The 11,337-nt window shown below is 66.9% G+C and overlaps 1 protein-coding gene across 10 annotated transcripts; it reads right to left on the bottom strand.

Moving 5' to 3' along the window:
- Positions 1-842: 842 nt before the first annotated feature.
- On the bottom strand, positions 843-11,022 carry EMID1 (EMI domain containing 1). 10 transcript variants are annotated; one of them, XM_064466298.1, is made up of 15 exons: positions 10,753-11,022; positions 8,357-8,470; positions 8,135-8,241; positions 6,315-6,401; positions 6,152-6,213; positions 5,909-6,035; positions 5,287-5,394; positions 4,988-5,125; positions 4,590-4,676; positions 4,428-4,480; positions 4,277-4,330; positions 4,088-4,132; positions 3,963-4,030; positions 2,189-2,279; positions 843-1,423 (listed from the first exon to the last, which is right to left on the bottom strand). In XM_064466298.1, the coding sequence occupies exons 1-15, from the start codon at positions 10,923-10,925 to the stop codon at positions 1,151-1,153; spliced, it is 1,587 nt and encodes a 528-aa protein (XP_064322368.1). In that variant the 5' UTR covers positions 10,926-11,022; the 3' UTR covers positions 843-1,150. The 10 variants fall into 10 exon arrangements, 8 of the variants coding, with proteins under 8 accessions (XP_064322368.1, XP_064322369.1, XP_064322370.1 ...); XM_064466299.1 differs by having other exon boundaries at positions 8,135-8,238; positions 10,753-11,021; XM_064466302.1 differs by lacking the exon at positions 2,189-2,279 and adding an exon at positions 3,136-3,220 and having other exon boundaries at positions 1,192-1,423; positions 3,963-4,007; positions 10,753-11,021.
- Between the last annotated feature and the right edge of the window lie 315 nt (positions 11,023-11,337).

The raw sequence follows: 11,337 nt of genomic DNA, 5'->3' as shown, positions 1-11,337 counted from the left end.
CACGCTCCTGCAAGTGATGCCACGGGCTGCGCGTGACATCACAAGGTGTCAGACGTCACATGCTAGCAAGTAACACTGCAGGCCAGCCCGGGTGTTGTGCAAGATCCCACACTGCACCTGGCATGACGCCCTGCCCACGCAACGTCACGATGCGAGCATGACGCAGTGACAACACCTGTGATGTCACGCCACCCCAGCTGCTGGCAATATTGTCCCATGAGACTGCGGTGGGGATACAGGGCCACCGCAGGGACAGCCCCGGCACTCCCGGGGTGTCCCTGTCCCCAGCAGCAGCCCCCCCGCCCCCCGCCCCGCGTTCCCCCGCCAGCACCCTGTGCACCCTGCCTGCTGCCGCCTACAGGCCCTGCTGCGCCACCCCCCCCCGCAGGCACCCAGCCTCCTGCGGCCCAGTGGGTGCTGGGAGGCTGTGGTGTGTCCTGCAACACCTGTGTGGCATGGGTGGGAGTCCTGTGGGTGATGTGGAGGGGGTGGGTGTTCCAGGGGTGGTGTGTTGTGGGTATCATGTCCCATGGGTGCCATGGTGTGGGTGGTGTCTCATGGGTGGCATGGCATGGATGGGTGCCCTATGGGTTGCATGGCATGGGTGGGTGGCCCATGGGTGGCGTGGCACAGCCATATGTCCCCTGGGTCTCCCCACAGGTCACCTCAGCCCATCTCCCCATGGCCCTGTCCTACCCTGCTGGCAGCCCCAGGGATGCCCATGGCACCCCACCACCATCCCCAAGCCACCCCATCCCCATAGCAGCACCCAGCTGCACCCACAGGCACCTCGCTTCACCCAAGGCGGGGTTCCCCTGGGGCACTGAGGGACACCACAGGACACAAGTTCAGGAGGCATTTAATGACCTTGAGGGTCCCAAAGCAGCAGGACAAAGCACATGGTGCAGTGGGGTCCCCACCTGGTGGGGTCCCACTGATGGCTTCTCCAGAGCCCCTTCCCTGGCACGGGGGTAGCCACGGGGGCTCAGGCTGGGGAAGAAATTAAGCACCCTGGAGCTGCACAGTGGGGTGGGGGCAGAAAAGGGGCAGAGTGGCCCTGGCATCCCTTTGCCACCCCCCCCAGGGGCGTTCAAGCAGCAGTGAAGGGGTCCAAAGCAGGCGGGGGGGGGGGCCAGTGCCGTGCCACCGGCTAGCACCAAGTGCCCTGTGGGACCACAGGGACATGGGGGGTGGCCCTCATCCTGCCCCCCCCGGGCCGATGCCCCTGCTCATACTGGCACAGCAGCAGGCGCAGGGTGTTGGGGGGGGGGTGACACGGCCCCCCGGCTCTGTCACTGCTTGCTGGGGGGCTGCTGGTGGGGGGCCACAATGCGGTAGGGGGGCTGGCTGTTGCCACGCTTGCTGCGGGGGGGCCTGGGTGCCACTGTGCCGGGGGGACCGCTGCCTGAGCCGGGCTCTGGTTCTGCAAGGAAGAAAGGAGAGAGGCGTCAGGGTGCCAGACACCCCAACCGCCCCCCCCTTGAAAAAAATCACCTTGGCATCAGGTGCTGTGGGTGAGGGTCCCTTACCCCACAGAAGTGGGGTTCATTTTTCCCTGGCCATGTGAAAGCATCAAGTCCCCCGGCTCCAGCTGTCCCCAGGGACCCCCATGCTGGGAGAGGCACACTGGGACGGGGGTGGGATGGGGACATGAGGACCCCCTGCCTGGCACCCCCGCCTGGCACCCCCAGCCGGCACCCCACAAGCTGGGGTCCCCCCTGCAGGAAAGCATAGCTGGAAATTGGAGGCGGAGTTGGGGGGACACCCACCGCCCCCCAGCTGGGCACTCTGGCACAACAGGGGCTGGGCACCGGGACCTCCCTTGGGCTGAGGGTGAGGTCCAGGGGCTCCCTCCACATAAGAGGAGCTCCAGGGGTTCCCCGAGCTGAAGAGTTCCTCCAGGGCCTCCCTTCATCCTTGGGGAGCTCAGGGGCTCCCTTGGCCCAAGAGGGTATCCCCGGGGCTCCCTTGGTTTGAGAAGGGCTCCATGGTCTCCCTTGAACTTTGGGGAGCTCCAGAGTGTCCGACGGTCTAAGAGGGTCTTCATGATTGTCTTTCTCAATCCAAGAGGGGCTCCAGGGACCTGCTCCCATGGGCTCCAGCCCCGCATGCTCCATGCCCGCTCCCAGGGGGACCGCATCGCACCCAGCTCATGCGGGGAGGGGAGGAGGGAAGGCAGCGTGGTTACCTGGCCAGATGATGGCTTCCAGCAAGGTGACCCTTCTAGCCAGGACCTCCAGCCGGGCCTGCTGCCGCAGGAGGGTTTGGAAGCTACTGGCCTGGGGGAGAGTGAGAGAGCAGAGCAGAGCACGCGTTCGCCTGGTGGCAGGCACGGCATGGGTGGCACAGCATGGCATGGGTGGCGTGGCATAGCGTGGGTGCAGCCCCGGCAGGCGGGGGGTGCCGGTGCAATGGGTTGGGGGGTGCCAGGTCTCCCGGGAGAGTGCTCTTCCTGGTCTCAGAGGGGTGCCAGGGGCTCCCGTGGCCCCAGGGGGATGCGAGAGGCTCCCCCATCCCTGTGGGTCCAGGGGAGGCTGGGGGTCCCATGCGCTGACCTTGTGACAGCTGCAGCCGCCTCGATATCCCCAGCAGCACCCCGATGGGGACATGGTTGTCCCCTGCCCAGGCAAGTCCCAGCAGGGTGCTCCCCCTGCCACTCCCCAGCACGCCGAGCCCCTGGACATGTGGGGGACATGTCCCCAACCTGCCCAGGGAGCCACCAGCTTGTCCCCAAGACAGAGACTGTCATGGGTGTCCCTGCCTGAGGTGGGCACCCAGGGCAGTGCCCAGGGTGGGTTCCTGAGGTGCCCAGCTGTGGGTGCAGGCAGGGGTTGCCCCGGTGGCCCTCGCCCTGTAAGCGGTCCCCAGTGCTGGCCATGATGCCACAGTGAGGGTGATGACAACATAATGCACAGCTGATGACATCACACTGCAGCCAAGGCAGGGCCGATGCCTTGCCCTGGTGCCTGGCAGAGGGGAGGGTGTGCCAAGGGACCTCTCCCCACAGCTCCATGACATCAGCAAGCCAAGGGCCACCGTGATGTCATGGGGGCCTGGTGACCTGCCGGCAGGGGTGGGGGCCACCCCAGGGGCCCCTGTCCCCTCCCACAGCCCGGGCTGGCCCCCCCTACTCACCATAGAGCCCAATCATTGTTTCCAAGATTAAAACCCTCTCTGCTAAAATCTTCAGCGCCTCGCGGAGCTGGTGTAAACCCTCCCCCTGGGGAGAAGAGAGGGATGGATGTGAGGGGGGGCTGGACCCCCACATGGCCCCAGACCACCTCCCCTGGGGGGAGGCATGGAGGGGACACAGGTACCCCCCACCCCCTGATTGATCATGACACCAGGGGAAGGAGTGGGGGTACCCCCGGGGGGGGGACACCAGCCCCCAGCCCTACCCCTGGGGGGCTCTCAGCCTGCCCTGTGCCCCCCTGTGCTGGGGAGTCCCGGGGGGGCTGACTGTGCACCCCATCACGCCGCCCAGGTGCAGTGGGGAGGGCTAGGGGGGACAGTGGGGGCCATTCTCATGGTGTGACCCATCCCTGCATGGGAGGAGGCAGCGTGCAGGGGTGGTATCCCCCCTGCTCCAGCATTCGGGATGGGGGTAACAGTGCAGCCAGGGACCCCCATTCCATCGCCAGGGTCTGAGGGATGGGACAAGGGCGCTGGGCGCAGTCAGGGACCCCATTGCCACTCTTGGGGTCCTGGGGATGAGGCATGAACTGGGCAGCACTAGGGACCCCCGTGCTGTCATTGGGGTCCCAGGGATGTGGGGCACTGGGCACTGCAGAGGACCCCCTTGCCACCATTGGGGTGCCAGGGATGAGACACGGGGGATAACAAGGGAGGGGGCCAGGGGTCCCTCCCCTGTACCCATCACTGTCCTCCCGGCGCCCGTGGGTGGCCGACCCCTTTCAGTAGATGCGTCTCTGCTCCCGTCTCTGGTGCCACCCGCCACTCACCCAAGTGCCCTTCTCGCCTGGCTCGCCCCTGGGCCCCGGCTCGCCCTGAAACACAGAAAGGAGAGGGCCTGGCAGGGCGGGGCATGGGGGGCTGTGGCCCGGGGGGACCCGACCCAGCAACGTACCTGTGCCCCATCCTGGCCACGGCTGCCTGGGTGGCCCTGGGGACCCTGGTGAGGGGGAGAGAGCCCGTCAGCACCTGGGGGGCACAGCCAGACCCCCCCACTGTGGGAGATGCTGGCAGACACCCCCCACCCCACCCCAGCTGAGACCTCCCCAACTCATGTAATGGTGCTGGTCTGGTGGGGACTCACCCTGTCTCCCCTCTCCCCAGGAGGGCCGGCGGCTCCAGGTGCCCCAGCTCTACCCTGTGCAAGGACAAGGCGGGTGCCATCAGCCTTGGGGAGGGGGCTGGGGAGGATCAGCCCACCCCATGCCCCCCACCCTGGTGCTCCCAGCACTTACATCGGGTCCTGGGGGGCCAGGGGGCCCGATGGGACCTGGGGGGCCGGGGGGACCTGCAAGGAGAGGGGACACAGGTCAGCTTGGCCCTGGCAGAGAGCACCGCACTGGCATACCCCGCAAAAGTGCTGGGAGGGGGGTAGGGAAGTTGAGGGGACAACTCACCCATGGGGCCCATGGGTCCAGGGGGTCCAGCAGGACCCACGATGCCCCCGGCAGCTTCAATGAAGGTGTTGGAGAGGAGTGGGTCCCCTGGGAGAGAACATGGGTGGTGGGCAGGGGCCAGACAGCTCCCCCACCCCTTCCCACCCCAGGGCTCCCCCCACCACCCGAGTGTGCAGGATCCGTCCACATCGCCCCCAGCCCGGGTGATGCTCCCACCCGCCCCTGCCCACCCCAGACCCCATAGCCCACTCCCCACAGCCTGGCTGCCCCTTCAGCTCCATTGCCAGAGCACAGATGTTCTGCTGTGCTATAGCCCGCCCAGCCCCAGCCTCACCCTTGGGGTCAGCCCAGGGAGGAGACAACCCACCCCCACCCCAGATCCCCCAGCCCCTCCTTACTGGGCACAGCTATGCGGGGTATCGCTGGCCCCAAAGGGGCAGGGGGCCCTGGAGGGCCGGGGGGCCCCGGTAGGCCCTTCTCTCCAGGGAGCCCCCTGGCTCCATCCCGGCCGGGTGGTCCTGGGGGGCCAGGGGGACCTGCAGGGAGGAAGAGGAGGGTGAAGACTGGGGGAGTGCCTGTTAAACTCCTGATGCCTGAAGCTGTGCAGCACTGGAGCCCTTCTGAGCCCCAAAACTGCTGCATGGAGACCCTGAGATCTGCCTGCTGGGGGGGGGTGGGGCTCCCCATCCCACCTTACCTGGTGGCCCTGTTGGACCCTTCACCCCGGGAATGCCTGATGGTCCCTGTCCTCCGACATCTCCCGAGGGGCCAGAGGGGCCGGGGGGCCCCTGCAAGCTGGGTCTCCCTGCAACCAAGCAGCACCCTCAGGGGAGTGCTCCGGGAACCCCAGGGACAGCCCCTCGGCAGGTGCCCCCCACACATGCCTGGTCCCCACCATCACACCCTACAACAGCTCCCCACTGCAACCCTGGTGAGGCTGGGGAGAGCGTCAGACCAGGGGAGCACTCCAAGGGCAGCAGCCCCACTCTTGTACCCCCACCCTGCCCCAAACCGAAGCACTGGAGGGGGGCAAAGCCCTTCAAACCCTCCCTAGAGGTGGCCTGGTCCCCATGTGTGGCTCAGTATTACCACTGTCCCCTGGGGACAGCTGGGGTGGCACTGCAGTCCATTCCCCCAAGGCGAGGGGCTCCAAGAGAGGGGTCCCTCAGGTGCCTCCCCAAATATTGGTAACACCCGGGTGCTTTTCCTGGGCAATGGCACTGATGGTGCCACGGATATGGCATTGCCACCACCCATGCCACAGGATGCGGGTGGCTGGGGCAGGGGTGTAGGGCACCTGCCTGCGCTGCCTGCCTTACCATCATCCCCAGGGCTCCCATGGGCAGCTGGAGACCCCCAGAGCTGTCTGGTCTCCGGCCCCCTGCCCGGGGTGCTGCCTTTGGGTGCTGGGGAGGTGCGGCGTTCAGCCACTGACAGCCGGGCTACCTGGCAAAGAGACCGGAGGGTTGGGTGCCGCAGCAGGGGAGACTGTGACCCCCCTGGGCTCCTGCACCCCTCAGGGGGTGGCCAAACTCAGGGTTGGTGGCACATTGGGGGCCCACCTGTGCCTCAAGGGTGGCGAGCCGGGCTGTAAGCTCCCAGACACGGCTGCAGTTCAAGCACCCTGCAGGGAAGAAAGTGGGGGGCACAGGTGGTCGGGTGGGAGGCACCCACCCCTCTTCGCCCACACTGATGCAGCGTGCAGTGGCAAGAGGGGGGACCCACCTGAGAAAGCCGTGGGGTGCAGGGGGGGCCGGCGTAGGGTAGCACTGGGGCGCCCAGAATCCCGCAGGGTGAGGGAGGTGTGAGCCTCTGCCAAAGGAAGGAGGGGTCAGGAAGGGGGTACCCACCCAGTGCATTGCCTCTGTTAGAAGACCCCCAAGGGCCACAGGGCTGGGAAAGCCTGCTGCCCTCACCCCAAAATAGGGGCAGGGGGAGTACAAGGGCTCCCACTGTTTCTGCCCCATCCTCACTCCCAGTGAGCCTCAGAGCCCAACCCACACATGTCCCCAAGCCAGATCCCCCTTGAACCCATGAGTGACCTGCCAGATGCCTCCAAACCCACCCATGGTCCTCAAGCAGACCCCCCCCAAAGCCACGGATGACCACATGCCAGAACCCCCAACCCACCCCTTAACCCCGAGCCAGACCCCCTAAACACCCCTATAGCCCCCAGTTAGACCCCCCAGCCCTGGCTCAGGAGCGGCTTTGGAAGAGAGCCACGTTCCTGGGGACACTGCCGACATCCACTACCCATTGTGGGGTCCCAGCACTTCGTCCTCACCAAGGGTCCCAGGGGACAGTGGCTCAGGGCCACCCGGTGCAGCAGGAAAGTGGTGTCTGGAGCAGAGCTGGCGGGATCGCTCCCCCCGCGCTGCCACCCCACCCCGGCACAGCCACCACCATGCTGCAGGGGACAGCCAGCGCCGCCCTAAGCGGGCCCAGATGTGGGGCACCCAGCCAAGCACGCACAGAGTAGTAGGAGGAGGAGGAGGAAGAGCCCCCTGCCTCCCCCCGTGCTGCTGCCACCCAGCTGGCTCCAGATCCCCTCGTGCCAGCCACTGTCCTGCAGGCCCTCAGTGCCACCCTGCTGTCACCAGGGTGCCCCCACCCCTGCGTGCCACCCACTCACCCTAGAGCCCCGGGAGCCCCATCATGCTCTACAGAGCTGGGGCTGCGCTGGGGACCCGCAGCTGGGGTCCCAGGGCAGAGGGAGGGAGGAGGATGTTGGTGATGATGGGGACAAAGAGCCCCTCATCCCCCCAGTAAGGAGGCAGGCTGGGGGCCAGCTGGTGAGGCAGCAGCACCCATCCCGCCATGCATGGCGCAGCCTTGCACCCATTCATCCACCTGCGTGCAGGCAGCTGCTCACCCGCCATCTGGCCACACGCAGGGCTAGCGGGCAGGCAGCCATCCCCTTGTGGGCACAGCCATGCACCCACCCACGCAGAAACGTCTGTCTGTCCGTCCATCCATCCAGCCAGCCACACCCCATCCATTTACTGACCTTTCCAGTTATCCACCCCTGGGCACAGCCAGCCAAGCATCCATCCGCCCACCCACCCACAGGAATCTCTCTGTCTGCCTGTCTGTCTATCCACCCACCCATCCATCCACCTACCCATCCATCCACACGCAGGGACATCCACCCACCGACAGGAACATCCAGCCATCCATCTGCTTACCCATTCATCCATCCATGGACACAGCCGGCCACTCATCTACCCAGAGGAGCATCCAATCATCCTTCCATCCCACGCACCCGCCCACCCATGGGAACATCCATCCATCCATTCACCCACACAGAAGAACATCTGTCCGTCCATCTGTCCATCCATCCATTCACTGAGGAACCTGCATCCAGCCATCCCTCCCAACCCACACATGGGTCCATCTCTCCATCCAGCCCTCTCCACCCATCCCTGCCAGCGATGCCGATGGCCAGGGGTCACAGCCTGGACACAGCCCCTGGGTGACACCACCCCACCCTGGCCACAGAAAGGACCAGAAGCCTAGCACCGGGGCACGATGAGACCCCTTCCCACCTTCCTCACAGTTGGCCCCAGCATGCCCAGGGCAGCACCTCCACTCCAGCGCCGTGAGCGTCTTATAGGTCACCCTGTAGATGGGCCGGACGATGGTGCGGTAGCTGCTGGCACAGAGCGGGGCAGCGCTTTCAGACCCATCCCAGGGCAGTGGAGCACCCCAGGGTGCTGGAGTGGGATACTGGGTGCCCAATCCCAGGGGACCCCAGTGGCACCGCTCACCTGCCCCCGGTGCAGGCCAGGGGCCAGCGGCAGCCCTGGAAGACCCGTTGGAGGAAGGTGCCATTCTGGACATGGCACGACACTGTCCGTGTCACCGTGTAGGAGCACCAGTTGCTGGAAGGGAAACCACCGGCACCGTCAGCCCTGCCTGGGGGACATCACGAGGCTGGCGGAGGTGGCAGTGCCACTCAGGATGTGCATCTCCCCCCTCCATCCCAGGGGGTCCTGCCCTGCAAATTGCCCCAGGAGATGTCCACCCCCAGCTTTCGGGATGCCCATGGAGGTCCCTCCCGGGCGGGGGCTGCCCTGGCATGCTGTGGGGGGAGCTGGGGCCCTGCATTCCTGCTGCATTCCCGGCCGGCATGGCGCTGGCGCCGGCTGGCCTGGAGCAGGGCCCGGAGCCCCCCCCTGCACCCCTGGCCCACCCCACACAAAGGCTCCTTTCTTTGGGCGCCTGCCTGCCCCATGCCGCTCCTCATGCCAGGCTCTGCCCACCCTGCCTGTCCTGGGCACCCCCCCGCCCCAGCCTCAGCTTCCCCCTGCAGAAGTGGGGGGACACCAGTGCCCCAGCACCACCTGCCCCTGTCCCCATGGCAGGCAGGACTTGCTGTACCCTTGGCAGCTCCAAACTCCGAGGCTGTGCAATCCGGGTCAAAACCTGAGCTTTTTGGGACCCCCACAATGCTGCACAGCCCCTGCAACCAGGGAGGCAGTGGTGGTGGGGATGAGTGGGAGCCGCAGGGGGACAATTGTCTGGGAGGTGCTGGGGGGGGGGGGGCACACAGCGGGGTGGCACTGGGCTTTCCGGCCGGGCAGCGTCCCAGGCGGGCCCTGTGCCAGGGCCATGAAAGCTCTGAGCCCGCTGAGGCTGTCTCCATGCTTCTGCTGCCGCCCCATGATGCCAAGCGGGGTCCCAGGGGGCAGCGGCACCTCCAGCCCCCCCACCCAGGGTGACAGCCTCCAGCATCGGTCCCTCCAGGTGGGCATCCTGCTCCTGGGTGATGCTCCACACACACATGGGGATGGCATGGGTGCTGCATTGGGATGCAGCTGCGCCGTCTCGCAGTGAGGATGCAGCAGCAGTGCCAGCCCCAGCTGCGCCGGGCGCCTGCGGGGATGGGGATGGGTCCCGGCCCGTTTTGCCTCCCGCCTGGCAGCGGGAGGATGTGGGGGAATGCCCTCCTGGGGAGCGGGGCAGGAGCTGGAGGGCATCGGCATGTGAGCACTTGCATGGCCTGGCCTGACCTGGCCCACCCGCTGCTGGCCAGCACTCGTGCACCGAGTGGGCCCGGGCTCTGCTGCCGGAGCATGCATGCACCACGGGGGCAAAGCCCACATCGGGGTTGGCTCTGAATCCCACCCCCTTCCCAAAACCAGCCTGTTGTCTTCATGCCCCCTGGCTTGGGCACATGGGACCCCAGCGATGTGTTAGCCGAACGAGAGGGATGGTGTGGGATGGGGTGGGGACTCGTGGGCCTCCCAGTGCAACAGCAGGGTGGTGGGTGCTAGATTGTGAGCTGGGGGACCCAGGGAGGACAGGGCCGGGTGGTGCCAAGGCACCAGGGGCTTCCTGGGCTTGGCTGGGAGGGGAAGGGGAAATGAGGCAGCTTCTGCCCGTCGTCTCACCGACCCAGGCGGAACCGGGAGGTCCCGGCAATCCGGTGCCGGAGACATGGCCAGAGCCAAAGATTTCCTGTAAACATCCCCCCCCGCCACCCCGCCTGCTGCTCCGCTGGGATGGGACTGTGGGGACACGGACCGCAGCCCCCCAAACTTGGCAGCAGGCTGCCCCGGTCCCCACCACCTCCCAGGGACAAGGCAGGACCCTGAGGCAAGGGCCACTCACCCTACACCAGCACCAGCAGTCCCAGTGTGCCCAGGTAGCGTCAGTAGTCCCAGTATGCCCAGGCAGCCCCAATAGCCCCAGTAGCTCCAGCACATACTGGCACCTTCCTAGCCCCAGTCGCTCTGTTAACCCCAAGCAGTGATACTATCCCCAGTAACCTCCCAGTAAGTCCCAGCAAGCCTTGCTAGCCCCAGTAACCCCCGTAGTAAGTCCCAGCAAGCCTTGTTAGCCCCAGTAACCCCCCAGTAAGTCCCAGCAAGCCTTGCTAGCCCCAGTAACACCCAGCCCCAGTAAGTCCTGCTGGCCCCAGTATCCCCCAGTAAGCCCCAGCTCCGGCAGCACCCAGCAGCCTCCCAGTCTTCCCAGCCCCAGTAGCCCAAGCAGCACGGACCAAGCAGCCCCTGCCCTGCCATCCCCAGCAGCCGGTGCCCCGGGTACCCGACGCCCCCCGTGACCGGTACCCGGAGCTCCCCGGTACCCGGAGCCCCCCGTGCCCGGAGCCCCCCGTATCCCCACTTCCCCGGTGCCCCCCAACCCCCGGTGCCGGTACCTGCGGCCGGCGGGCTGCAGCACGGCCGGACTCCAGGAGCCGGCGGCGGGCGGCGGCAGCAGCAGCAGGCAGCAGAGGCACAGGCAGAGGCACAGGCAGAGCCCCAGGGGTACAGGCAGGGGTACAGGCAGGGGCAGGCAGCGGCGGCAGAGCCCCCGGCCACGGCCCGCCATGCCGCTCGGCTGGGCTCGGCGTGGGGCGGCGCTGCCCGGGCACCGGCACCGGCACCGAGCGGGGCGGCGGGAGGGGAGGGGAGGAGGAGGAGGGGTGAAGGAGGAGGGATGAAGGAGGAGGAGGGACCCACCCCCGCCTTCCGCCCCGCCGGCCCGGGGGTCCTGCTGGCGGCACGGGCATGGGGGGGGGCAGAATTGGGGGGGTCAAAACTGGGGGGAGAGCACATGCTGGTCGGGGGGCTCAACGCAGGGAGGGGGCACGGTGTGGGGCGAGCGAGTGTGCCCCGGGTGTGAGCCCCTCCGCGCCCCTCTGCATGGGTACACACGCATGTGTGCATGGGTGCACGTCTGTGCGCACATGCATGTGCATAGGTGCACACGTATGTGTGCTTCTGTGTGTGCTTGGGTACAC

Source organism: Phalacrocorax carbo, chromosome 15 (genome assembly GCF_963921805.1).
Source record: "Phalacrocorax carbo chromosome 15, bPhaCar2.1, whole genome shotgun sequence".
Classification (NCBI taxonomy): Eukaryota; Metazoa; Chordata; class Aves; order Suliformes; family Phalacrocoracidae; genus Phalacrocorax; species Phalacrocorax carbo.
Note: the sequence above shows the minus strand (reverse complement) of the source record. Positions and strands in the feature narration are given on the sequence as shown.